Source organism: Microtus oregoni, unplaced genomic scaffold (genome assembly GCF_018167655.1).
Source record: "Microtus oregoni isolate MIOR12 unplaced genomic scaffold, Mior012 000021F_ref0000039, whole genome shotgun sequence".
In the NCBI taxonomy this organism is placed as follows: Eukaryota; Metazoa; Chordata; class Mammalia; order Rodentia; family Cricetidae; genus Microtus; species Microtus oregoni.
The window spans coordinates 4,249,732-4,273,154 of NW_024543080.1; the positions used below are offsets into that span (position 1 = coordinate 4,249,732).

General features: G+C 42.8%; 1 protein-coding gene across 1 annotated transcript in view; it reads right to left on the reverse strand.

Annotated features, from left to right (window-relative positions):
* Window positions 1-23,423, reverse strand: part of Fras1 (Fraser extracellular matrix complex subunit 1) — a 419,545-nt gene that overhangs the window by 394,403 nt on the left and 1,719 nt on the right. Inside the window, exon 2 of the mRNA XM_041671543.1 lies at window positions 15,048-15,079. Coding sequence (XP_041527477.1) covers window positions 15,048-15,079 — 32 coding nt within the window. The remainder of the gene's footprint in view (window positions 1-15,047; window positions 15,080-23,423) is intronic.

The following is a 23,423-nucleotide window of genomic DNA, read 5'->3' on the forward strand; positions in this document are numbered from 1 at the left end:
AAGTTGCCTACAAACGATGCCAACCCAAATAAAGCATAGTCATGAGAGACAGCTTACAGAGGTCCTAATGACACCGTGTCGATACACAGATACAACTATCTCTGCCATTGACTCCATATCCTTGGACATCAGGCTAAGAGAGCAATGGAGCTAAGGGAGCCTTTGGGTTGAGCACCCATTACTTATGCTAAAAATTTTAATGATTTAATTTTCATACTCTTTCTCATGCTTGGCTCCTTTCAAGACAGCCCCTTGCCTATGTGTTCTCTGTAACTAGGGGGTTAACCCCTTCCTGCCAATCTTGCCCCTTTCTAGACTTTTTCCATCCACTATCTCCTCGCCTCCTCTCATCACTGGCTGTGTTCACTACTTCTAACACTTCTTTGTCCTGTTGACCAATCTTGTTTCTCCCCGGCAAGCTCAAATCATAGAAAGACTTTCTTTTCAAAAGGTTTAATCACAAAATGTGAACCCATAAATGTGTCTGAATGGCCAGATAACTCTTTACAGCTATCATTCTAGCAACTGTACAATCTCCTGTTTCAAGCTAACTTACAGTGATTTACTTAACTATTCTATTTGGATACTCCTTACTTTATAATATAATTAATACCAGAAAGAACTACTTTACACATAATTGTTCTTAATTACTTAGAGCAAATTCTTAGGAGTCACAGCCAAACTGAGTTTGATCACTGAACTGTTTTCTAATGGGTGTAAGGCAATATCTTATTGTGGGTTTAGTTTTAATTTAATCATTAACAAGAATGATAGTGGCTTATTTTCGCAGAAGGTACTCTGTACCACATGCTGGCCTAGAACTCACAATCTTCCTGCTTCAATCTCCTGAGTGCTGGGATTTTAGGCATGTGCCATCAAGCTTGGCTCTTTGTTACTAGTGTTTTCACTGATGTGCACTCTCTATTCTCAGTTTAGTCTCTAAAGTTTGATGTTCTTAAATAATTGCATGAATTCTAAGTACTATGTGATTCTTTGTAAGATTACATCTTTCAGAAACCTGAACTCTCTTGGTCTTATTTAGTTTTGTACCATTAGATATTTTTAAATGTTAACTAATTTGTCAACATCATCTTCTATTCCATCCTTCAAAGTCAATCATTCTAAAACTCAATGTTGGTTTTATATTTACATTAGAGGATACAGAAATCAGTGGCAATGAGCATCATCAGGTCTTCCTAAAGGGTAAGTTGATAATTATGTATTAAATGTATACACAGATGTGCTTCTCAAAAACATACACCACGTGCCTCAAATGTCACATCCCTAAGGAATGAGGACTGGAACAATAATAAGGAAGCATTAAGAGCCTTTATCATGAGTTACTTACATACTATGATACCAGTCAGTGGAAACTGGTATCTTACAGCCGATCTATGAGAGATCACAGTACAAATAGACAAGTATTAGAAAAAGAGGCACGCCTTTAAATAAATCCATTATATCACATTAAATCTAAAAGCAGGCAGGAAAAGTACATGTATTATGATCCTTATTTTTTGTTTAGTACACAAAGCACACGCATTCAAAGAAAAGGTTCTAAAATATTGTCACTGATATTCAATAGCAATTACTTTTGTTTGTGAAATCAGTGAGATTAGTGGGGTTTTCCTTTTCTTCAGTGTAGTGCCCATTCTTTTAGGAAAAGACTGCATTACTTTAATGTAATAAATAATATGAGAGACTACTCCACTTACAAAAACAGTCAAGAAACTTTCATCTCTCAAAGTTGGTACTCTGGGCTTTTATGCATACTATGTGCATGCAGGTACCAGGTGGTTGCAAGCTGCCCAACGTGGATGCTGGGAACTGGACTTAGGTCTTCTGCAAGAACTCTTATCCACTGAGCATCTTCCTGGCCCCTGCAGTTTAGTTTTTAAGGAACACTATTGTTAAGGTTAACCAGGAATATGGTTTGGTGGAGTGTTTCACTAGCGTGTAGGAAGCCTGAGTTCCATCAGAGGCGCACAGAAAAAATGAACATGACGGTCCAAGCCTATGTCTTAGTACTTGGGAGGTGGAGGCAATAGAGGGTCAAAAGGACCAGGTCCCCCTTTCAAGAAGTTCAAGGTTTGTCCCTGCTAGCAGCAAACAAAGCCATTATTAATTTTCTAAGTTGTATTTCTTTAACAGTAATATACTAACAATACAAGAGAAAATCCCATTCTTAAAGACAGCCTCCCATATTGTGACTCCTGTGCACTTGTACGGAAGTATCTCTTAGGAACACCCATGCTTGGGTGCTTACACTACTTCTTTCCTCATAGTTTATATTTATATCCTGAATGGGATTATTGAATTTTTTTCTCCAGAATCATCAATGAACCCGAGTAAGAACTAAAAAACGATGTCTTTTCTTCAATAGCTTGTTTGATCCTTTTAAAGTGGCTGCCAAAATGGCCGTTTAGTATGCGTCCCTCCTTTTTCATATGCACTTGAGCTGTCTCTGCCTCTGAAATCTCCCTTGAAGTTTTCCCAGGTCCCCAGGCTGTCAAGAATCTTTTCCAGCAGAACACATTTTTCAAGTGGTCCTCCTATCCCTAAAGCTTCTGATGATACCTGATCTAAGAAGAAACATTTTAGACATAGGATTTGGAAAATTGGAAAAAATTCTAGAAGCTACCATTGCACACTTATTTCAGTTGTCCAGGATGAGAGAAAAACCACACTCCTTAGTCTCTGGGGTAGTCCATAGAACAAAATCAGCCATCTAATTTCATAAGAAATTTGATTACGACAACATGTACTTTATCTTAATTCTGTCCAGAACATAATTTAATCTTTGCCAATTGTGAAAACGAAATGAGAAATGAAACTAGATTAAAGAAGAATGAAAAAGGTTATAAGGCCCCTTTATTAAGGGACATCATGATAGACAGCAAAACTACAGAGGGCATCAGTGCCCATTAGCAGGGGAACCTACTTGTGATGAGCTGACGGTGGTCTTAGCAGTACTGACCAATGTGAGGAAACACCTGCACATGGACCGCACTTGTACAAGGTGCTGATTAACAATGCAGGGCTATCTACACCCTCTCCAATGCTCTACAGAGCAACAACATCTGGTCACAGGTGGAAATGAGAAGAGAATGAACACAGCAGCGGGCAATGTATCTCATCAGTTTGTCAGACAGAGTCTGAATTCATAATTCCACTTCAAATGCCTTATTCCAAGCCTATGTGAGCTGGAGTTTAAAGACTCCTTCTCGGTGTTTTATCCACCCCTTCTCACACTTCAATCAAACTAGACTCCCTTTGCCACCTCGGTGAGTACTCGCGCTGATCCTCTGTCTTAGGAGCCCCCCTCCCACCTCTTCCAAGTCAACACTGACCCACATTTCAAGAACAACATCAAACGTTGTTTTCTCCTAAGAATAGTATTTTAGGAGCTTGCATGTACTGACTATATCCCAGGTACTTTCATGTATTATTTTATTTATCTTTGCAACAACTCTATACTATAGATCCACAGATTCACCGTCAAAGGTCCAAGGTCAAACAGTAGAGAAAGCTCACACTCCCCATCTTAAACATGATACTATAGTTTTATTTACTGATACTTATCCCAAATGTAGACTGCATTTACTATCTGATTCCAGAGTATTGGTTCAACCACTAAAGAAACAGGAAAGTCAATTTGTATTGGCTTAAACAATGAGAGAATTTATCCATCCATCCGAGAATTACCCAGGAAAGTCTGCCCCTATGCTAGTTAAGTCTTCAGATTAATATCCAATCTTTCAGAGAAACCAAGCTCTTCCATATGTCTCTTCCACCAAGCTTCGGGTGTTAGCTAAGTTATAAAGTGGAAGCAGCAGCTCTGGAGATCACGTCTCCATGAGCCAACATTCAAAATCCAACCTTCAAAACTTCCCATTGGTAAACATTTATGCTTTCCTACTCTTGAGGATTCTTCTTTTTCCCCCACAGGGATGAAAATGTAGCTCCTCGCCTTTCTTACCTTCAGAGGAAGATAGCATGATTTATCTAACAGGTCAGTGCAAAAAAAAAACAAAAACAAAAAAAAAACAAAAACAAAAAAAAAACTTGATGTGTTCAGCAACTCTGCCCTCTCTGCCCTGCTTGCTGTCCCAGAAGGCAAATCTATCTATCAACAAAAATCTTTCTCCTGCTTCTACAAACAGTGATTCTTGTCTATATGGTCCTTCTACAAGGGAAAATTCCCATCAGAGCTCCCCTCTGAATGCCTGTGTCTGGCTAAGAGAACTAAAGCTCTATCCTCCAACTGAGATACATTAGTTAAAAATAAATGACAATGTTTATTTAATAGCAGTGCTTGGGATTCAAACCCAGGAATTTGTTCATGCTAGGCAAGGCTTCTACCACTGCCCCAAGTCCTTAGGGTAATATTTTGATTTCTGTATTTACTCTTTATTTTATTTCTCAAACTGTTCAGACCTAGGGAAGGGGGAACCTATGTATGGGTCTCTTTTTCAACACCCAACAGTCTTAGCTGACCTCTTTGTACCTCTCATTGGCAACAACTGAGTCAGACATTCACACAAGGGTTTTACCTAATCCCTGGCAAGGAAATACGCAACTAGAATACATACAAGCAAAGGAGGGAAGGGATTGAGTTTTTAAAAATCAGAGTTGTGTGAGCAGAAGAGAGAGAAAGGAGATGTTGGGTAGTTGGCCCAGGGTCTGCTAGTACATATAACGGTCCAATCCATGTGCTATAGTCTTCATAGGTCCAATCACAAAGGCCACCGCAAGGAAGTTGATACCTTTGAACCGTGGCAGGGCTCCACTACCGTCTATACCCCCAGCAAGCATAGGTACAGGTTCCTACCTAGTGCTTCCTTCAAGTTCCTTCTAGTCATGATTTCTCATCTGTTAGGCAAAGGTCCCTCCAGGGAGTCGACCCTGGAAGTGTACCAAACAGTATTATATTTCTGTTAATAATTCTCTCGTGCTCTCTATGTGCAGAACTGTGTGAAGAGCGTAACAAACAAAGAACAATGAAATCTGCCCTTCCACGCAACCCTCTCCTGCCCATTCAATTTCCCTTTGGAGAGAGGAAGGGCATTAAAGTTACTTAATCTCAAAAGCTGTTGGGGAAGCACTCACAGGTCATAGCCCAAACTCAAGGGTTTTTTGGACACTAACAATAAACTGTTTCTTACTAGGGGCCTCTCCCTTCTTCCTTCACTCCAGCTTAGGAATACCAGCAGCCGAAAGCCTCATCACTGAAAGAACGTGGTGGGGGCACCGGAAGCTAAGCACTTACGTCACAAGGCACTGCTCAAGGACTTTTTTTTTCAAAGTTATTTTGTGCCAATTTCACATATAAATGTCTCTCCTGTCACAGACACAAAACTCTAGCCATTCAAAAATTTCAAGACTTTTCTTTAGACATTTGCAATTCAAATCCCAAGAAAATAGAAGCACACTTGCTAAACTCAACTGTCATTTGATATTTACATATTAGCTTTCCCTTAGTAAGCAAAAGATTTGAAAGAGTAAATAAACTATAATAAAATAGTATCCTAAATTGTCACACATGACTGGCAGTTCTCTTCTAGGAACTATCCATATATACACATATGCATACATAAACATACCATGTATAAAATAAGCATGCATATGTAAATATTTTATAGTTATACAAAGAAATGTAGAAGAAATAAAACAAACTACTAGACTGCGATTTTGAGGAAAAAATGGCACAAACATCGAAAAATGGGTGGTGGGCACGTATGGACTAACCAGAAAAATTGAGATATATGATTACACATAACACAGTTGGAGCAAATAAATATAGTTGCCAAACTCAGTTGCGTCCTCTACATTCCAAACAAAGCATAAGAAATGTGTTTGTTAATTTAAAACATCTGTTCCTCCAACAAGAATATGGGTAAGACTAAAAATGCATATGGATTATTCGTCAATAAAAAGTACAGAATTTCTTGTGTTATTCCTCTCACATACAATTATTCTAAGAAGATATCAATTCCCAAATAAGAAAGCTAGTGCCTCTGATGAAGATGTATAACATGCAAAACCCCAGCAAGAACAGAGCATCATCTGTAGCTCTGACTGGCCACTCCTCACCATCTGGCTCTCAAGGGTACAAACTCAGCAGTACATTCTCTTAGGAGAACCGAATACTAGCTAGGACGGTGGTGCATGCCTCTAATCTCAACACTTGGAATGAGGCAGGAGAATCTATGTGAGTTCCAGGCCATCCAGGGTTGCATAGTGAGACCCTATCTCAAAATACAGATAGGTAGATAGAGTAGATAGATAGATAGAGTGGAGAGATAGATAGATAGATAAATAGATAAATGATAGATAGATAGATAGATAGATACAGACAGACACACACACACACAGAGAGAGACAGACAGATAGATATGGATGGACAGATATAGATAGATATGGACGGATAGATAGATAGATAGATAGATAGATAGATGATAGATAGATAGATAGATAGATACAGACAGACAGACACACAGACAGACAGACACACACACACACACAGAGACAGACAGATAGATATGGATGGACAGATATAGATAGATATGGACGGATAGATAGATAGATAGATAGATAGATAGATAGATAGATAGATATTGCATGCTTAGGTCAGGTGCTTTCTCATCCTCTCAAGGATTATTCTTAGTAGGAAAACACATCTCTAACCTTCAGTCTGCACAATGAAAACCCAGAGCAGCCCTTGGAAATCAGCTAAAAGAGATCCTCTCCTCAGTCCTGATTTTGTCTAGTCTCAACCCAAATACCCCCAACTACAATCAGGAAGCTAACCAGTCCTTACATGTATGTCAGGACCTAGCCCAGTGATACTGCGTCGCAGAGGAATTCAATTTCTGTCATAAAACAGATGCATCTTAAAAAAGACTGGCCTCCCCGCTTCAGAGCATAGTGCTCTGTATTAAAAAATAAATAGAAAAGGGTGTCTTATTTTGCTTTCTACTGCTGTGATAAACACCATGACCAATGCAACTTAGGAAGGAAAGGGTTTATCCGTCCTGAGCATAGCTCATCATTGAGGAGAGCCAAGGCAGGAACCCAAGGAAGGCGGAATCTGGAGGCAGAAGACTACAGAGGATATGCTTACGACTTTGTTCCCCATGACTTGCTCAGCTTGGCTTTTGATACAACCCAAGACCACCTGCCCAGGGATTTCATTGCCCGTAGTAGGCTTAGCAAGAAAATGCTCCACAGACTTGTCCATGGGTCAATCTGATGGCGGCACTTTCTAAAATAAGGTTTCTCTTCCCAGATGACCTTAACTTGTGGGGAAAAAAAAGATATAATACCCAGCAGAAAGGTATTGGAAAATTATCTAACATACTTACAGGAAATTAAGAATCTGAGGAATGGCTAACTTGTTTCCCCTCTGAATAAATCTTAGGAAGCCACATATTCACGCCTATGTCGCAAAGCCTGAGATGTCTTAGCTGCAGCCACTAAGCAAGATCTCTCTGGTTAGAGGGACTTGAAGCACTGGCTAGGGAAAGGTCTGTAGCTTTCTTCATTTCTCTCCTTCAGAGACTCTCTGAGCATATTGATGAATACCAACACAGATGAAATGTGGGGACTTCAAGCCTACAGGGTCACCTCTACTGCTACAGTTCCAAATAAAAGCAAGCTCTGCTTCCGAGCACACCTAAAGAAAGACTGCAGCCCCCAAGAACGCTGACTGCAGCCCCCAAGAACCCCATGTCTCTCGTAGGTGCCTTGGGCCTCCAGAGCGAAACGAAAGGTCTCAGTTCTTCTTCGCTATGCACAATGGAAAACACTCCCATGGGTAGACTAGATTTTGACCAAATAGATGTAAAAGTATTCAGGAAATATGTAGGACACAGAGGCAGGGGACAGCTGGACTGTTTACTCTAGCTTTTTCTTTAATTCTAGAAAACCTACTGAACAGCAGGAGCAGAGAAGGACAATAGAGGTAGCCTCAAAACTGCTCAAAGTATATGAAAACAGCAAGCAAGGGCTTACAGCAGATCTCTTACCACCGTGCTTTCAGTTCCTACAAAGGCTACAAAACATGCCCATCTCCCCGGGGCCACACCCACCCATGAAGCCACCTGCTAACTTTAAGTACTCCAGAGTATACCGAGAACTTTACATCTGTAAAGCCATTCTAGCCAGGTGGGCTGTGCGTTGTCTTGATCCCAGAACTCGGAGGCAGAGGCCAGCAGACCTCTGTGAGTTTTAGTTTGAGGGCAGCTGAGTTTTCACAGCAAGGTCCAGGCCAGCCTGGCTACAAAGAGAGGGCCTGCCTCAAAAGTAAACAAACAAACAAACAAATAAATGAAAAGTGTGACCTGCCTAATATATAGTCAGTAGCCACTGGCCACAGGGGCCAATGGGATGGCTCAGTAGATAAAGACATTTGCTGCTAAGCCTGACCACCTGAGTTTAATTCCAAATATTTATGGGAGGTATTTGTTGTACTCTCTGACTTCTACATACATGGTATGTGCTCAAGAACTCACACATGCGCACATGTGTACACACACACATACATACACACATGCAAAGCAAATAGACAAACAAGAATGTAATAAAAATTTAAACTTTTTATTAAAATTAATCAGCAGTCAGAAGGTAGAGGCAGATGGATGTCAGTGAGATCAAGGCCAGCCTGGTCTACAGACAAGTTCCAAGACAGCCAGGGCTATACAGAAAAGTCCTGTCTCAAAAAACAAAAAAATCAGGGGGCTGGAGAGATGGCTCAGATGTTAAGAGCATCACCTGCTTTTTCAAAGGTCCTGAGTTCAATTCCCAGGAACCACATGGTGGCTTACAACCATCTGTAATGAGGTCTGGTGCCCTCTTCTGGACTGCAGACATACACACAGACAGACAATTGTATACATAATAAAAAATAAATATTTAAAAAAAATCAAACTTATACCTCAGTTCCTGGGGTTCACTAGCCACATGGTGTCTACTACGGAACCACATGTGGCTCTGAGGTTCCTTGGTGTAGGCTACAGCCAAGGATGCCCCCATCAGTTCAGCCCTCCATTATCTTGGGGAGTCTCTCTAACTCTCAACTACAAACTCAGAAACTGAGGCTTAGTGTCATCCCAATGGCTCACTCCAGGCTTCAGCTGTTCCTCTAGTGCCAGGACCTGAGCCAAGAGCCACCGGCCCCTATCACTAAGTCGTGTCCACTGACCCTGCCACCATCTGGATGATGTGAATGGCTGCTTTTTGTTAGGGCAGTCTGAGGTTCTACCGCAGGCACTCACTCAGCTGACTTTCAATTAACCCATGAAGGGGGGTCACCCCTTACAGATGGCAAAGCTACGGTACAATAGACAGTCATATCCAAGGTCATGCAGCGCGTATGCTGTAGTTCCAAGGTCCAATGATGTGGGACGTCCTTCTGTATATATGTTGCTTCTATTGGTTAATGAATAAATCTGCTTTGACCTACAGAAGGGCAGAATATAGTCAGGCTGGAAGAGATATAGAGGGAGAGTAGGCGGAGTCAGAGAGACGCCATGAAACTGCCGAAAGAGACAGATGCCATGAAGCTGCTGAACAAAAAGGACCCGGAAACTTTCTGGTAAGCCACAGCCTCATGGCAATACAGATTAATTGAAATTGTTAATTCAAGATGTAAGAGCTAGCTAGAAACATGCCTGAGTCATTGGCCAAACAGTGTTTTAATTAATACAGTTTCTGTGTGATTACTCAGGTCCAGGCAGCCAGGAAAGTCTCCAGCTATAAATGTAAGCAAAGTCTCCATCTACAGTCCTATCTCCAACACTCAGGTCTTTCTACTGTATTTTATCATACGTAGCAGACATGTCATGCTCTTATTGTCCTTGATATCTTTTCTCAAATTTGTCTAAAGTTGATGGTTTATGATTCACTTTGCCAGCAGTTGCCTGAAGAGGATCTCAACATTTGGCACTTCTGCTGTGGAGAAGAGCATTGTCGCTCACTTCTGCAGACCAGAACTGTTCTATGGGATGGCTGAGATGCATTATCATACCAAGCTTTCGTGGACTGAGCAGTCATGTTAACCTTTCACTCTGCTTGCAACTCTGTGACAGATGCAGTTCAGATTCGCTTTACAGAGTGAAATGGTCGGGGTAGCTATCAGACCACCCATCCCCAGAATTCACAAAGAAGAGGGGTTCGAAGGCAGTGATGCAAAACCCAGGTATTCAGTTTACTAGAGAAAGGGCAGAAGATAAAGACGCATAAACACGGAAATGGAAAACTCCTCTTCTTCTGCCTGCAGTGATGATGTGTCATAACTGCTTCCCTCTAGTGAACCCTGACCCAGGAAGCACTTTCCTACAGGGGCTGACCTTGATAGAAGTCTGGGTCTGAAAATGTAGGAGTGTGGTGGGTGGGACATAAAACAGACCCAGACATAGTGTTCACCGTTTCTTCTGGTGTTCCTTCTTCTCCCTCTGGCAATCTCTGACTTGACAAACGAAAGAATATAAAAATAGGGGAGAGAGAATCAAAGAAAGAAAGGAGACAGCTGAACTCAGAGTACATCTGAAAGATGCCTTCCATGTGGCTCGGGACCAAGCCATCCTCGAATGCCACTGCAAGGCCGCGTGATTGGTTCCCAGAGGTTGGACACAACCCAGATTGAGTAAATACACACACACACACACACACACACGATACCTCTAAACAGTATAGTATGCCTATTAAGATGCATCAAGTCCCTAAATGCCTTTAGCATCATGTCACAAAGTTAGTGTACATGCACTACCATGGGACAGCGGCAGTCAAATGGGAGGAGGTTAGCCAGGGACAGCTGGCTTCTCCAGCAGTCAGGGATGAAGACGGGCAGAGACAACTGCAAGGCAGGTGCCACAGGGAGGGGGCTGGGAAGGCAGGACTGAGGGTAAGACATAGGCTAAGCATGCTCAGAGGCAAGCTTGGCTGGAGAAACAGAGTGCGGACGAGATGGTTTAGAGGCAGAACCAGGTCTGCTTGACCTCTTTCTCCTCTGGCACTTACGGACCGTGAGACTCAGGACAAGCGATGTATACTTTCTGAACCTCAGCTTCCTTGGCTACAAAACCAACACTTATTTCTTGAGATGCTGGAAGTATTTAAATACCAGCAAATGCTCTCTCACCATCCTTTTTCCTTTTCTTCTTTATTAAGAAAGAGAATTTTGCAATGCCAAAAACACACATCCTGGGCATTGTATTGGCACACAGCCACACACACACACAGACACACACACACACAGCCACACACACACAGATACACACACACACACACACACACACACACACACTGCCTTTTTCCTTCCATTAGAAATTCTTCTGGAGGGGCCTCATTTGTCCCTGTTTCACACAGTAGGCAACAGAGCTTCTAGCTGTGCCCAAGGTCACAGAGCCAATCTGCAGCAGAGGAGGAAGGATCTAAACCAGGTCACCACACCACGGCAGGGCCATGAATGTTCTGCTCTTTGGCAACCTCTTAAGCAGTGAGGAGAGTCAAAGGGAATATCAGTGAGAGGTGACTTCGCAAGACACAGCTGGGGCATCAACTAGCCACTAAAAACCGCCTAAAACCCACGTTACCAAGTACTTGATGTTTTCTAAATAAAGTTTTATTTTAAACTTTATCTATTTATTTTATATATATGTGTGTGTGTGTGTGTGTGTGTGTGTGTGTGTGTGTGTGTGTGTTTGGCCTGCATGTAGCCTGTTTATCACATGTGTAGAATTCCTTCAGAGGCCAGAACAGACATTGGATCCACTGGAGCTGGAGTTACAGACAGTCGTAAGCCATTGTGTGGTTGCCAGGAAACAAACCCAGTCCTCTGGAAGAGCAGTCCATGTTCTTAACCACTGAGCTACCTCTCCAGCTCTGTTTTAGGGAAGCCTTTTTGTGTAAGCTGACACTTGCCCTTTTTAAGCTGACCAGGTCTCCCTCCTTCTGGATGTCCCCTTGACAACTGAATGAGACACAAGAACTTTATATTCCTGTCCTATTTTCCTCGGGTATAAAGCAAGAACCTCAGACAACCAGGTCTCTGATGTCATTTCTAGATCTGAAATAAGAAGCTTGTGGGTAGAATTCTAAGATGGTGCTGAGCCGCCCCACGCAGGGGTGTGCTTCTCACCCACAGAAGTAAGGAGCTATTGTACTTGGAATTCCCAGAATTGTATACTACACTGCTAGACTAGAGCACTGCTCTTGGATTCTTGAAAATCAAAATATATTCATGTATATTCGTTCTCCAATCTCATTGGCAGAAGGGCCATGTCTGTCTTCGTTAGGTCATGTGAAGAGGGACTCATAATAAACTATGTAATTAACTCCTACCACAATAGATTACCTGGCATTTCTCCCCACCCCTCCCCATTATCCCTTCCCTTCCTTCTTTCCTTTCTTTTTTTCTCCACACCCCCCAACTCCCGATATGATGTTGGAGATCAAACCCAGGGCCTAGTGCATTCCAGGCAAGTAATCAACCTCTGAAGTACACTCCAGAAGCTACTGTCAATTTTAATATCATTAAAACAAAAGATGGTTATAGATAAATCAAAATGCAGAATCTATAGATTTTCAGCTTTCCCGGGGCTTTTGTGTCTGCTTCTCCCACACCTGATTTGACAGCAACTCTGAGTGACTCACCTTTACGGTCTTTTTAAAGTATTCAACATTGTTTCCCTAGAAACAAGAGTGCTATTTCCTTTTACATTCCTATTCTAACGGTTTAATTAAGCGATAAGTCAGGCTTTGTCATTTCTCTTCCCTTGCACTTCTAATGGTTCACCCACCTCTGCTGAAAAGACAAGCAAAATCCAGACCAAGGCTAGACACTCCACTCCGTCCCCTGCCCACCCTCCCTCCTGGCTTCCACTCCAGCTGCTTTCTTCCTTGGGTATCTGCAACAGCTGTTTGACCTCCAGGTACCCAACAAATGGCCAAGGGAATTCTGACTCACCCTTGACATTCACCTTTAACCCTCTAAATGTCCTTCTCCTCGATGTCTACATGTCTACACGTTCAGTCCTAGAAGAGCCTCTTCCAGGTCTTGCTTCAAATGTCACTTTTTCATCCTAGTTAAAGTGATAAACCCCAGCTGAGTCCTTTCCATCTTCCCATCCTACACTTCTTTATTTTTGTTGCCTCTTTCAGTTCTTGAAAGCATATCTGACGTACAATTTGAACTTCAAGATGGCGGAGATTTTCATTTGTTCACTGATGTTCGCCAGGACCTAGAGCAGCAGGTCCAGTGTCCCATTAGTTAAGTAGATAGTATTTGTTGTGGTAATTACTGTCTGCCTCTCTGACTGAACTGCATAAATACAATGCTAACTACTTCAAGTACTTAGGGCTGGAGCAGGGCAAGGAACAAAGATAGTGAAGTCTTGGAGCAAAGATGGTGGCTGGAGGGAGTTCATGCGTTAGTCGATGCAGGCTACTAGGCATGACCCTCAGGGCGTGGACAGACAGGAATCAAGGTGATCCACTCAATGCAACTGGGGTTTCTTTTTTAAACTGGTTAGAACTAACCCTTTGATTATCTTATGATATTTTTTTCTTTTTATTCAAGTACACACAGCAACAAAGGTGAATGGGGGAGATAGTCTAGATACATCTCCAGATAACGGTAAGAAAGAGAGAGCAGACAAATTGATTAATGTCGCCCACCCCTCAATGGCCAAAGACCTCCAGCCAGTCTCTTCATCTCCTCTCTCTTCTTCAATTCTCCATCAGAAAAGGAGGGCTTCTGGGCTTGGTGAATCACTCCCAACAATCAAGATCATGGGTTCAATGCCACAGTAGGCTCCATAATATAATAAGACCCTGTAAGGGGTGGGGTATGGGGATGCACGACCTGCCTACTACACTGGCCTCAGTACCAGATGAATCAATAGCTATGAAAACATATTGAAAAAGTATGAACTAAAGTATATACCATTACTCCCCAGAACTGATGACAGACTTTGATTTCAGAATGATTTCTAAAATGTATTAGAGAAGAAACAGAAAGAAAATTCTGCTTTTAGGGCATGGAATGAGAAAGAGGAAAAAAAATAGCTTTTTCCAGTTCTTTAATGGAAAACTATCAGGAAGGATGTGTGTGTGTGTGTGTGTGTGTGTGTGTGTGTACATCTTCAGAACAGCAACTATAGCATATAAAGACCATATTACTTCAAATATCTATAATTATCTAGACTCCTGCAGACTTCGGCTACTCCTCATCTATTTCACAAGGATAATGGAGGATGACAAACTAAAATCACACCACGTATCAATAGCAGGCTGGGACGGAATGAGCACATCCCTCCAACCCTCGGAGTCTGCTTTATTGCAGCATGTGTTAAGCCCCAACTGAAAAAGCGGTGAAGAATGGCTTGTCATAGCATTTATTAGAGTTGATGGAGTGTAGACAGTCTTTTCAATAAGGCTTTAACACACTGTTATGCACCACAGTGCATTATTAATGAAAAGGAACGCACGGGGCTTGCATCAGCTTTTCCCCCAAGTCATTCTGACATTAAATTCAAAATCAATTCTGCCTACCCCGGCGTGGCAAAGGGTCAGAGATAAAAATGCTAATTTGTTTGTTGTTTACCAGAAACTTAAGCTTATCACTCAGAGAAGTCATCGAGAATCTCGTCTGTTGTACTGAATCGAATAAGAGCATCTTTTTAAAGACGGGATCAGAGCAGGAAGCAAATGTAACAGGAACACAAACACGTCGTGCCCTGGTGTGCATGTGACGAGAGGATGGGACCCAATTATCCCCGACTATAAGAACACAAAGGAGAGACACTGGATGCAGATGGGCTGGGGGCAAACTCCTCATTCAATACCTGAGTATACGAATGGAACTAATTCACTCTCGAGGGGTTATTAAGTAATTGAGCGCGATGGTACGGGTACCAGTGGAGGAGGAATCCTCAACCCGCGGAGAAGAAAATAAACATATTTTACAGTGACACAATCCCCTCACTCAGTCATTTCAGTCAAGCATCTCACTTAATCCAAATGAAATAGAATTAAGAATGACCTACCGCAAGCAAGGAACCCTGATAGAGACAAGCACCTGTGGGAGGAAAAGAACAAACAAGAATTACAAAACAATGCATAACAAAGCAATAGTCACTACCCCGGCATGCTTATTTCTTAACTCCACCACTTTCAGACCTAGCTAACGACTTTGCTTTAAAGGCTCAAAGTTCTTACCATAGGAGAATAATCCCTTCCATCAGATCAACTCTTGCAGACATGTGACAAAGTACACGATTAAAGCATATCATTTGGATTTTCAAAGAAATGTCTTTAAGCCTCAACAATATGGCTGCCTAAAGATCTGAACAAGGAACACATCAATAGACATACTAACACGGGTTTGACAAAGGAACTGTAGGCATCAAAGGGATGCTCAGAGTAGGAGAGGTAGTCTTCCCTCGGGGAGGGAGAAGTCGGTTATCCAATACCAAGTGGTCAGTCCTGAAATCATGTTCATGCAGGCATCACTGAGCAGGCTTAGTAGCTTGTGTGAGAGTGTGTGTGTGTGTGTGTGTGTGTGTGTGTGTGTGTAAAACAATAATTAGAAAAGAAGAGACCAGGAATTTGAGGGCATGCAGAGAACTGGTGGAGGAAGAAAAGGGAAGGGAGGGAAGTCATATGACTATATTTTAATAAAAATAAATGCATGTATAGCGGCACAGTATAAATACAGTGTTATTATCTATGTGCTCTGTCACAAAAGCTTCCATAATTCACTCTGAATTTATCTATCTAAGCCATTCCTTCATTCTTTGCTACATAAATTCTCCAGATCAACTCAAGGAGCCGATTTATTCCATAGTAATTTTCACGTCTCAAAGTTTCTTTCGGTTTCAGTTCCTGTGGAGATGTGTTTGGTCTCTTGGGGGTTCGTGCTCTAGGTCCCATCCTTCTCCTCTGAACTCATAGGCCTCCGTGCCCAAATTATTTTGTCAGATCCATTCTTGATACTTTCCTGGGGCATCCTATTTGTCTTTGTTGCTACTGTCTGCTTGAATGATTTAGGTTTGTTTGTTTTGAGACAAAGTTTCCCTATGTAGCCCACATTGGCCTCAGCTTCTGGAGAGCTGGGATTGTAGGCCTCTGACCATATCCACCCGCAAACATGATAGAGATGGTGCCTCTGCCTCGCCACCTCAGCACATGCGCGCAGGAAAGGGGCTGCCTCTATGTCTTTGATCTTCTTTCCCGCTTGTCCACATCATAGTCATTCGCTGGGTGACTATATAAACAAAAAGACACCTATTTCACGCCTTTCATTTAGCACGTCCTTCTCTGGGGAGGGTAAGCCACGGTGTGGCACAGCACAGATGGAAGCTGTTTGCAAAGCACTCTCCTACCGAGCCCCTGACCTCTGAAACTCTTCTCGCTCTTGTTTTTCCTTGATGGGCTGCTTATGAACCGATACATCTTTGTATTTTCCAGTCATTAGATACCAAATGAAAAAAGGAAAAGATAATCTGTTCTAAATGCAGAAGAGGGGAGAATTTGACTCGGGGTGCTCACATTCTGAACAGCTAGCACAGAAGAAAATGAGTCTATGTTTTAGAACCATATGAAATCGCAATCCTCATTTTAAGCAGCATACACACATTTTCCGGTGATTTCTGAGCAACACAACAGGTGTCCTTTAACCTGCGAGCAGCGTGCAGCGTGCAGCACACTCCCAGCGATCCTCACAGCAATTGAGACACCAAATAGAGAGCAAAGAGTGCATTCAGAACACAGTAGCAACACGTGCAGACACACATGGTGGAAACACATGCAGACAGAACACAGTAGCAACATGTGCAGACACACACGGTAGAAACACGTGCAGACACACACGGAGGAAACACGTGCAGACACACACGGAGGAAACACGTGCAGACACACACGGTGGAAACACGTGCAGACACACACGGAGGAAACACGTGCAGACACACACGGTGGAAACACGTGCAGACACACACGGTGGAAACACGTGCAGACAGAACACGGTGGAAACACATGCAGACACACACGGTGGAAACACATGCAGACAGAACACAGTAGAAACACGTGCAGACACAACATGGTGAAAGCGCAGACACACATGGAGGAAACACGGAGGAAGTATGTGCAGACACACATGGTGGAAACACTTGCAGACACAACATAATGGAAACACGCACAGATTCAATACAATGGAAGCATGTCATGAGAGGGCATCGTCAGTTTCCAAGGAGGGACAGACAAGTTTATCATAGGACATATCCCCACAGATCCTAAGAAGGCTAACTTCTCAGTAGAGAGCTGGCCTGCCTTTCTTGTCAATCACAGAACTAACAATCTTTAAAGGAAATGAGAGGAATGTTTACACTTGGGTTTGGAAGCAAGATCTCTATAGGTAAATTTGCTGAGATGACTTATGTCCTTGACATTCAAATAAGAAAAACTTCCCAGCACTTGGGAGGCAGAGGTAGGCGGATCTCTGTGAGTTCAAGACCAGCCTGGTCTACAGCGCTAGTTCCAGGACAGGCTCCAAAACCACAGAGAAACCCTGTCTCGAAAAAACAAAAAGAAAAAAGAAAAACTTGAGGTAAAAGCTTGAGGGAAAATTCATCTCAACTGACTATTTCTGAGAAATTTTGTCCTGAAGATAGTATTTCAATCTATAATATGTTATAAGAACAGAGATATATGTATGTATAAATATTAAACAATAACATGTATCTGAAAGAAATATATACCTCAACAATTCAGTTTTTGAATCACTTGTGTGTGTGTGTGTGTGTGTGTGTGTGTGTGTAGTGTGTGTGTGTGTAAGTGTGTGCAGTGTGATGCACATTGTGCATATGGAGGCCACAGGTCACCCTCAGGTGCAGTTGTCATTACGTGGGTACTTTCTAGCGTGTGTTTTAAAACGGGGTCTCTCACTGACAATGACTTGCAAGCAGGCATGGCGGGTGACTGACTCCATCTCCGTAACACTGGGTATTGAACTCAGATCCTCATGTTGGCACAACAAACGCTTTATCAACTGAGCTGTTTCCCCAACGAACAATACATGGGGGGGGGGGGGGTGAGACAGGGTTTCTCTGTAGCTTTGGAGCCTGTCCTGGAACTAACTCTTGTAGACCAGGCTGGTCTCGAACTCACAGAGATCCGCCTGTCTCAGCCTCCTGAGTGCTGGGATTAAAAGCGTGCGCCACCACCACCTGGCTAACAATACACTTTAAAAATTTTACCAGCACCATATTCAGGATTCACAAGAATGGGTTTCACGATGGTATTTCTACGTGTGCGCATTTCATGCCTTGATCCTAGTCACTTCTACTACCTGCTCTCACCCTCCCTCCTCCCACTCCTCCCGTTTTCTTCCCAAATGGTCCCCTTTCGTTTTCATGACTACAATCACTTTCGAAGTTATTTAAACACACATTTACTTATGTCTGATGCTTAAAGCGTACAATGATGTTTTTAAAATTATAATGGAGATAATCACCACTTAGGTACAATTTAACAAAATTGAATCATTTTTTCAGACTATTAATCTCTTAATGGCTAAACAATTAAATATATGTGACATATCCAGGTTTTCTTTTACTTGACAGACAAAATTATATGCACTTATCATGTACGTCACGATGTTTTCAACTGTATGTAACATTTAAAATAATCTTATAAATTTCAACTTTTAGGGGGAAAAAAAGACACTATTTACCCTTTAGAATAAACCATTCTCCCATACAATCATAGAAGGCAACTTTCCAAGAAGTGCATGATTGGGTAGTGTCATTGTCATGTGGACATCACAGAGGATACGGACACAAACTCAAGCACAAGACACGGCTAGGCAGCATAACCTCCAGAGCCAGTGCACACGCTGGCCACCACTGGCCACCACGTCTTTGCACGGTATGTGACTGCAATGTTAGTTCTGGTCTCCATCCTGCTGTCTTGCAAAATCAGCTTCTTTCCAAGGCTTGTAAAGAAATCCAGCACCAGGAGAACTAAGCAAAGATCCATTGCAAAGCCCATTCCCGCAAGTCGGGATAGACCCTAGAGGCTCACCGCAACAGGAAAACACTCAGCAGTCTTGAGGATGGCCCTACATTTACACTCGTTCAAGCCAAACATCTGGGACAGACCCAAGTCAAACAATATGTAGCTGACAAATTCTATCATTAGAAAACGAAACAACTCAATGTGGGTTACTCCACGATGTGCAATTCCAAAAGAAATTAGCTTTGCCCTCCGAGGGCTTCCCTAAAACGAACAGTGCCACCCGGAAGGCAGCTGCCTGCATGAGTCTACATTAACACACTTTCCAAAACCTCATTTCTACTCTCCGGAGAAAAGAAAACATTACAGTGTGATGCCCAGTGCTATCAAACATTCATCATCACCCAAAGCCAGACGAGGCCAGCCAGAGCAAGCGTATTTCTCCCACACTGTGGCAGCCTGCACACCCACCACCAGATGAAGCTGGAATGTTGTCTGGCAGTGGGTGCTGGGTGCATCTCCTGGCACGAGAAAAGCAGAGTCCCTTGGAAATTATAATGTATAATAATTTAATATAATAGTCCTTTATGAGGCACCTGCAGAAAACTTAATATTGTTAGGGAGATTTTGAGATAAAAAATTTTAAGATGCTTCCATCTAAAAACTATTAGCCAAAAAGATAGTGGCTGGTAACTAAGTCGATTAAGTAAATCCAACAGACACAAAGGGTCAGGCTTTGGGTACCAGTTTCATCCTTGATGAAAACTTGGCATCTTGTATGGAAATTCTTAAACGGGATTCTTACAGGAAGGTGAAACATCAGAATGGCCCAAGAAGAAGTAAAATACTGCAAGGGACACTTCTTAAGACAGGAAGTAAACTCAACATAGCTTCAGGAAGTCCCTGAAGCTGACAGATTCCCTAGGTCCCATTCTCCCCAGTAGCGTATAAAGAGTAAAGACTTTTGAATCGTTTCCAGAGAAGCCACGTTATACAGGAGAAGCAGAGACCCACCAAGGAGCCTAAAAGAAGCAGAGGCAAAAGAAAAAAAAAACTGCCTAGAAGAAGCAAAAACCAGTTGTATTTGCCTAAAAAGGACTCAACTGAGCCACCCAGAAAGGACACTTTGCAACCTGTTGAGCTGCTTGCAGACCGTACAGTGTGTGCCAGGTTCCCAGCTTTGTGAGCTGTCACCCAGGCTGGGGTGGGCCTTGGTCATGCAGCTGTCCTTGAGTCACTTCCAATCCTGTAAGTAACCCCAATAAAACACTACCAAGTTACACTTCGGTGGTGTCCTGCTTTGATCTGTCATGGACTCCCTGTTTGGAGTAAGCAGCAGTAGATTGTGTGGTTGTGTCTTCTGGGAAAGATCTGCCACACAACACAGACACACAGGTCAAAAGACACTGAGGCATGTAGAGCCAGTAAGATGAGAGATTAGGAGAGCAGGGTGCCCTAGACAGGGTGACTGTTGCTGTGAGGAAGCACCACAAGCAAAGCAGCTTGAGGAGGAAAGGGTTTACTTGGCTTACACTGAGGGAAGCCAGGACAGGAACTCAAAACAGGGCAGGAGCCTGGAGGCAGGAGCTGATGCAGGGGCCATGGAGGGTGCTGCTTACTGGTTTACTCTTCATGGCTTGCTCAGCTTGCTTTCTTATTGAACCCAGTACCACTAGCCCAGAGGTGGCACCACTTACAATGGGCTGGGCCCTCCTTCGTTGATTGCTAATTGAGAAAATGACTTGCAGCCAGATCTTGGGAGGCATTGTCTCAGTTGGGGCTCCCTCCTTTCAGATAACTCTAGATTGTCTCAAGTTGAGGTAAAATGAGCCAGCACGCAGGGGTATCACAAAAGATGACTCGTTAGGATCAAACAGCCACAAGTTGGCATTTAAATGTTCGTGCTTGCTGTTGTGCTGTAATTTGGCATATGGCTGGGCACGCGGTGGAATAGTTAAAATAGAATCATTTCTGGACTGGCAGGATGACTCATGCCCCGATTGCTCTCAGCTAGGATTCAGATCAATTAATAGAGCACTAAAAGTGAAACAGGCCAACTGCCTCTGGACTACGAGACGATTTGGCACGAGGCTCCAGCTCTGCCGTGTGGTGGTCTCTCCCCTCTTCCGAGCCCTGTGGTGGAGAGTGTTTTATGACTACTTGTGCCTGAGTAAAATTGAGTGAGGTTGCCACCCAAGTCCATAACAGTGAATCTAGATGGCTGCGTCCCCACTCCAGGATGTCTATGGGGAAGGTGACACTCAAAATCTAATCCCACAGGGGAATGGAAATGCAATATATTAGAAACAAGAACCTACGGTAATACATCATATACCTATATCTACTCACACGTAGTGATGAAAACCAGAGGCTGCGGAGTTAGAGTCAGCATCAATCACCTAGAGCCTGCAAAACCTCAGTCCTGAGAAAGCCGAGGAAGGCTACACGTGCTCAGAGCGCTACCGCTATTTTACCAATATTATAAACTTAAGGATATGTAAACTTCTTGGAAGGTACGTTTTACAGACAAGGGCTATTTGGCTGGTTCCCTATGATGTCAGAATTTCCAACTCCCACCAAACCTAAGAGGACATAAGAGCTCTCAACAAAGGTTTGCGGAATGAAAGACAGAGGGAGGCTGTTTGTGTCAGTGAAGAAGCCAGCACAGTTCGTGACCAGTACTGAGTCTTAAGCACTAAATGCCTCATCAAAGGAACTCTCTGGCCAAACGCAGAATCAAAACTGCTGATACACCTGTAAATAGAACAAAATCTCAATCAAATGGTCCTTTACAATGTAATCTGTTACGAGGGAGCTTGTGGGATTAGCTAAAGTCAGCAGGTGGGGCCTGGTATTGGGACACGAACTAGGGTCCAGGTCTCCAACAGTATTTCCCAATTCCATGCCAACTGTCTAACTAGTTTAAACTCTCATAATTTCCGCACATGAGAACAACTCAAGATGAGTCTCCAGAAAATGATGTTGCAGTTTCTTTGATGCAGGAAGCAGCCACGTTTGAAGCCGCCTGTGACTTCTTGGTTTTATTAATCCTTCAAATCATAGTTTATCAGTTTAGCAGTCTTGAGGCCATGTACAATAACACTGCCAACAACTCGGTTATAAAAATTCATCTTTCTCTTGATACTTAAGACAAAAATTTATAAACTGAAAATCTCAGAAAACTCTCTTTTTTTGTTCTTGTCATGCGTGGGTATTGAACCAGGGCCATGAGCAAAAGCTCTATCACTGACCTATAGCCCTGACCCTTGATCTCTTTATTTATAATTAGAAAACATATTTAAAGCTACTGCCACAGAGTACCTTCCTCGTTTAGTTAAGTTCATTCAAGGTCAGTCACTTAATCACGGAGGCTGATCTATTTAAGTTAATTGAAGAGAATGTTATTTGGTAATCCCCCTTCTGACTGGAACTCACTGCACCAAGCTGGAGACTCAGGAATTCCTGGAGCTGCCCTCAGATCACAGGCCAGTGAGGAAGGACTCACCTTAACAACTCTAACTGTGGGAAGAATTGACTGGAGTACACAAGCATCCTCTGTTGCTGGCTGAGAATGAACAATAAACTCTTCCATGAGCTGGCAGGTCCATTTGTGACTGTATGGCCCATCCAGCAAGACATATGTAGATGCCTGGTTTGGTTTTGTTTGTTTGGTTTTGGTTTTTCGAACAGGGTTTCTTTGTAGCTTTGGAGCCTGTCCTAGAACTAGCTCTTGTAGACCAGGCTGGCCTCGAACTCACAGAGATCTGCCTGCCTCTGCCTCCCGGGTGCTGGGATTAAAGGTGTGCCAATAGATGCCTGATTTTTAAAATCGTCCCCTGGGTCAATATCACAATTATCACTTGAGGAAACCTCTGAGGGCCAAAGTTTTCCATTTCAACGTCTTAGGTTTTTTGGTTGGGGTTGGTTGGGTTGGTTGGGTTGGGTTGGGTTTTGTTTATTTTGGTTTGGTTTTTGTTTTTGGTTGGTTGGTTTTGGTTTTTCAAGACAGCGTTTCTCTGTGTAGTTCTGGCTGCCCTGGAACTTGCTTTGAAGACCAGGCTGGTCTGGAACTCATGGAGATCCACCTGCCTCTGCCTCTGGAGTGCAGGGATTCAAGGTGCCTGGAAGCAGTCTCTTAGTTTTAAAGAAAAAGAAAGCTTTAACTGGCCCAACGCAAAGGCCTTACCAAGACTATAGCTGACTTGTGAGTGTGAAACCATTATCACACAAATAATCAAATTATATGAGCTAAAGTGTGTAAAATTCTTGGCATGGTGCAAAGAAATAACGTGCTCAAGATGTCTGTGTCCATTCATTCTGAGCTAAGCAAGGGTTGACTGAGAACCTGTAGACATCTTGCAATCTAGGATCTAGTTTGTGAGCTCAGGCAGAATGCTCTGAAGGTGGGTTAA